The sequence below is a fragment of the Lathyrus oleraceus genome, chromosome 4, assembly GCF_024323335.1.
Source record: "Lathyrus oleraceus cultivar Zhongwan6 chromosome 4, CAAS_Psat_ZW6_1.0, whole genome shotgun sequence".
NCBI lineage: Eukaryota > Viridiplantae > Streptophyta > Magnoliopsida > Fabales > Fabaceae > Lathyrus > Lathyrus oleraceus.
This window is the reverse complement of record NC_066582.1, coordinates 495,763,693-495,768,877: the sequence shown is the minus strand read 5'-3', so window position 1 is coordinate 495,768,877 and position 5,185 is coordinate 495,763,693. Positions and strand designations below refer to the sequence as shown.

The following is a 5,185-nucleotide window of genomic DNA, read 5'->3' as shown; positions in this document are numbered from 1 at the left end:
GAGATGTCAATCAAATTGACGACAGTGTACAACACATAAAAGGAGACGTCAATCTAATTGATGACAGTGTACAAACACGTAGGAGAGAGAATGTACTCTCACTCTAAAATGTTTGTACACTATCACCAATTAGATTGACGTCTTCTCTTATGTATTGTACAGTATCACCAGTTAGATTTACGTCTCTTATGTATTTAAATAAATTTTTTCTCAAATTCAATGTGACTCATAGAAAGTAGTATTGTAGACGTGGCCGAAGTTTAATATTATTTTTATATCACCATCCTTGACATTGTGCCTATAAATACCCTTCACATTGGTCACAAATAATGCAAGTCCTTCCAATTGTGTTGTCTAGAAACAAATATAATATGGCTGTTAACTACCTTTTGTTCGTGTTCTTTTTTGCTAGTCAGTTTATTGCTGGATTTAACACTGAGCTACCACCTTCTAACCATGAAAGTACTATCACCATTCTGAGTATTGATGGTGGTGGTATTAGAGGAATTATTCCAGCAGTAATTCTTAACCACTTGGAAAAGGCTCTTCAGGTCAATACTATACATTCTAAGCAAAATGAAATAATAGAATATAACTTCATGAACTCTTGCTTATTATATTATCATCTTTTTCATGCAACCACTATCTTGGTTGGAAGAAAAAATCACTCACTAATATATTTTAATGGAAATATTTTGACGTATAAATAGATCCTCTAAACTTATATATTATTTTTGCATGCAGGTTAAGGATAAAGAAGCATCACTTGCAAAATATTTTGATGTGATATCAGGAACTAGTACCGGAGGGCTTGTGACTGCTATGCTCGCTGCTCCTCATCCAGATGATCCTACTCGTCCTCTATTCACTGCTGAACAAGTTATCAACTTCTACCATCAATATGGTCCTTCAATATTCAACAAAACTAGGTATAACTCATCAAAATATATACATAATCAATCAACCTTTTACAATTCTATCTAAGAGGATTAATTCAAACTCAATATCATCAAGTTATAAGACTAAGAACTCTATATCATAAAAACGGTGAATAAATTGATCGGAATCAACAAATTTTAATACCGTTTTGTCGCAGCCGTTTTCCCGAAAACTATACTATACACTTTAAATATAAGACATGGACTTTTCTTTGCTTTATACAGAAATCAATTTTAAGATGGTCCAATCCACGTTCCACTAGTTTGATTTACAGGGACCAATATATATTAAAGTGATTATAATTATTACATGCACTTCACCTATAGTTAAAAATATCAAATTATCGAGTCTTGCAATATTATAACATTATATATATACAGTGGTTGGGATGCTACATACCCTGGTACAAAGTATGATGGAAAGTTCTTACATAATTTAGCAAGTGAATTATTGAAAGATACAAAACTGAGTCAGACATTAACCAATGTTGTTATCCCAACTTTTGACATCAAGAAATTTCATCCTGTGACATTCTCAAGTTATAAGGTACTTAGCATATACTATAATCTTTTTTGTTAATTTATTGAATCATTTGATATTTAAATAACTGAGTTTGGTTATATGTTTACATGAAGTTGAACGAAGTTTCAAGCTTAGATGCAAAATTATCAGACATATGCATTGGAACTTCAGCTGCACCAACTTATCTACCTCCGTATCACTTTGAAAATGATGGTGCTGAATTCAACTTGGTTGATGGAGGTGTGGCTGCATGTAATCCGGTAAAAAAAAATTATTTATTGCTAAATAGTCTCTATAATTTACAAATCGGTCCTTGTATTTTCTGATATTGCAAAGTGGTCCTTATATTTGATATGCAGGCTATGGCTGCTGTGAGTGAAGTGATGAAAGAGAAGGGAGGGAGGCATACAAAGATCTTGCTGTTGTCTATAGGATGTGGAAGTAAAGAGTTGAAAGGTTTTGATGCTGATGTTGCAACTCATTTCTCAGCTGCATTTTGGGCATCATCTGGTCTTGCTGTTGGTGCTTATGATACTGCTGCTAAGGATATGACTGAATATTACCTTGCCAATGTCCTCCCAAAAATCCACTCTTCTCGCAACTATCTTAGAATTCAGGTATAGTATTGATTAGTAGTGTTTATATATATACACACACACGAAACGTTGCAATGAATCTTAATATATGTGCAGGAATATAAGTTGGATCCATCGATGGAAGCCATGGATAATGCTACAATAGCTAACATTGAAAATCTTGCAAAGGTAGGAGAGAGCCTTCTGAAAAAACCAGTTTTGAAAATGAATGTGAATACCTATGAGCCAGAGGAAAAAACAAACCATGGTACAAACGCTGAGGCTCTTGAGAAGTTGGCAGAGACTTTATACAAAATAAGGCAGTATCGTCAAAAGAAGAATATGATGGAGAAGTTTATGGGACGACCACTTCTTAAAAATATCCCAAACCCTTTTGCTACTACAAGCTAGGCATGAGGAGTGTAATCAAATAAATGCAAAGTTCATATGCTTGCATAATTAAGCTAGCAAGTTTATATATAAGCTTGTTTGATAAAAAATATGTGTGCATGAGCATGATGTAACTTAAGCATATCAATAAATAAATTGGGTATCTATGTTTCAATGTTCAACCGCCCCTCTCTAGATTTAAGTCATTTTATTAGCTTATGTGCTCAACTAGCCTCTATGGATTTAAGTCATTTTATTAGCTTATGTGTGACAATTATTTATAGGAAGCTTTTGCATTAAAATAGTGACAGTTTGGGTGACTCAAACGCATCGAAAATGATAACGAATCAATTTTGAGAGTAAAATCATCGTAAATAGAGTTTAATTAAACATAAATTAAGATTAAAGAAAATCAAATCAAATTGTAGCGTTGAAAAAGAAAAGTGATTGAATTGAAGGAGTGAACAATATCAAAATAGAAATTTAAACACATTTCTCTAACAACTATGAAGAAGTAGAGCACAATACTCTTATTTAATGGAACATAATTACAATAAATATCTCAAGATGACATGACTGCTCTCATGACATCATTTGTTGAGGAAGTTATTAAACATGTTGTTTGGATGTGTGATGACAACAAAAACTCGGGTTTGGACAAATTCAAATTTTATTTTATCAAAAGTTGTTAAGACATTGAAAAAGAAGATGTGATTTCCTTTGTTGAAGAATTCTCTGTTGGTCGTAAGCTACTGAAATCTATATTTGCGTCATTTTTAGCTCTAATTTCAAAAGAATATATATATAGCATCCATAAGGTCTGAATAAATACATACCAATTTGTTTGATTGGTTGTTTCTATAAGATAATATCTAAATTACTAGTTGCAAGATTGAAAAAGTATTAGGCGAAGTGATTTTACCGCGTCAAACAACATTCTTATTAGGGACACAAATTTTAAATGTCGTAGTGGTGATTAATGAGGTTACAGATCTTGCAAAAGATAAAATGATAATAAAAAAATTCCGAAGGTTGATTTTGAAAGAGCATATGACTCAGTTGTTGGGTAACCTGTATCACAAATTATTTGACAAATGATGATAAATTAAGAGAAAATTAGAGAGTGATTGAGGGAAAAGAGTTTATTGATTGTTGTGTTGTGTTGTGTTGAGTAGTGTTTCAATTACAATGAGGGATGATATTTATAGAAACAATAGCCACCAAAACAAATGTAAAACAGACTATATAAAACTAAACAATATACTCGCGAGTATATGCTTAAAAATAATATGTCTAACAAACAGTGATATACTCACACAAGTATATCCTTAAAACAAACTGAATTAACCACAATACCCTTCCTAATTCAGGTTTTCCATGTTTCTCATTCTCATTAACTTCTTCAAATCTTTGAGCCTTACTTGCTTGAGAGGCTTTACCAAAATATCAGCTAATTACAACTCAGTTTTGCAATGTTCAATGCTTAACCTCTCTTTACTAATTTGGTCCCTAAGGAAATTGCACCTACTTTTTATGTGCTTGCTCCTACCATGACTCATAGAGTGGTTTGTCAAATCAATTATTGAATGATTGTCCACTAGCAACTTGATTTTCTCAAGTTTCTCATATTCAACTCTTCAAGCAACATCATCAACCAAAGTACTATGTTACATAAGAGGTCGCAACATACTTTACTTCACATAAAGACAAAGCTACAATTTCTTGCTTTTTTGAACTCCATGAGATTGGTGATGATCCAAGTACGAACAAGTAGTCTGATGTGCTCTTTTTATTATCTTGATCACCATTCCAATTTGAATTAGAATAAACATACACCTTAGCATCCATTCTTGTGTTTTTTTGATTTGGCATGAGTAACCAATGGTCAGTTGCACCACTAATGTACCTTAGGATCCTCTTTGCTGCAAGTAGATGACATAACCTTGGTTTCTCCATGAATCTACTAACAAATCCCACACTATGAAAAATATTCAGCCTTCTATTACAAATATACCTCAATAAGCCAACGATCTGCTTGTACAAAGTGTCATCTACCAGTTCATTGTCTGACTCCTTATTCAATTTGGTGTTGGTCTTCATAGATGTAATTCCATGATTGTATTTGATCATTTTAAACCTCTTTAAGATGTCTTCTGCATACTTCTTTGGATGCACTATAGACATTCATGATATACAACCTTCTTCTTTTCTTTTCCTTCTATGAGGAGTTTCATACTTTTGGTTCGGTTTTTCACAAACGTTCTCTTTCATTTTCTTCTTCTCCTGATAATCATTCTTATTTGGCTCTAGGAGAGCCTTGTTGTCCATACACTACGCCAAAAACTGGAATAGACAGCGCCCCTTAGAGAGCGCTTTATTACAAAAGCGCACTCTAAAGTGAAGAGAAAAAATAAGGAGCATACTACTAGAATAGGCAGCGCACTTTAGAGGGCGCTTTTGTAACAAAGCGCACTCTAAAGTGAAGCGAAAAAATAATGAGGAAATGGAGGGACACCAATAGAGGACGCTTTATTGAAAGCGCCCTCTAAGGGTAACCTTAGAGGGCGCTTCTAAAAAAGTGCTCTCTATGTCCATGTACATTTCCAGTTTATAAGGCGCTTTTGGAAAGCCTTAGAGAGCGCTTTCAGAAGCGCCCTCATAGGCCCCCTTTAGAGGGCGCTTTTGTAACAAAGCGCCCTCTAAAGTGAAGCCAAAAAAAAATAATGAGGAAATGGAGGGACAACAATAGAGGGCGCTTT

At 33.8% G+C, this 5,185-nt stretch overlaps 1 protein-coding gene across 1 annotated transcript; it reads left to right on the top strand.

Moving 5' to 3' along the window:
• Window positions 1-325: 325 nt before the first annotated feature.
• On the top strand, window positions 326-2,608 carry LOC127076713 (patatin-like protein 2). The gene is made up of 6 exons (XM_051018457.1): window positions 326-551; window positions 745-929; window positions 1,320-1,485; window positions 1,575-1,721; window positions 1,821-2,078; window positions 2,154-2,608. Exons 1-6 carry the CDS (start codon window positions 330-332, stop codon window positions 2,445-2,447), a joined length of 1,272 nt encoding a protein of 423 aa, XP_050874414.1. The 5' UTR covers window positions 326-329; the 3' UTR covers window positions 2,448-2,608.
• Window positions 2,609-5,185: the final 2,577 nt, after the last annotated feature.

Bases quoted from the DNA above. Each gene is read 5' to 3' on its own strand.
- LOC127076713 (XM_051018457.1), top strand. From the start codon at position 330: ATGCAAGTCCTTCCAATTGTGTTGTCTAGAAACAAATATAATATGGCT. The intron at 930-1,319 runs GTATAACTCATC...ATATATATACAG, and splicing joins TCAATATTCAACAAAACTAG to TGGTTGGGATGCTACATACC. The intron at 1,486-1,574 runs GTACTTAGCATA...GTTTACATGAAG, and splicing joins TGACATTCTCAAGTTATAAG to TTGAACGAAGTTTCAAGCTT.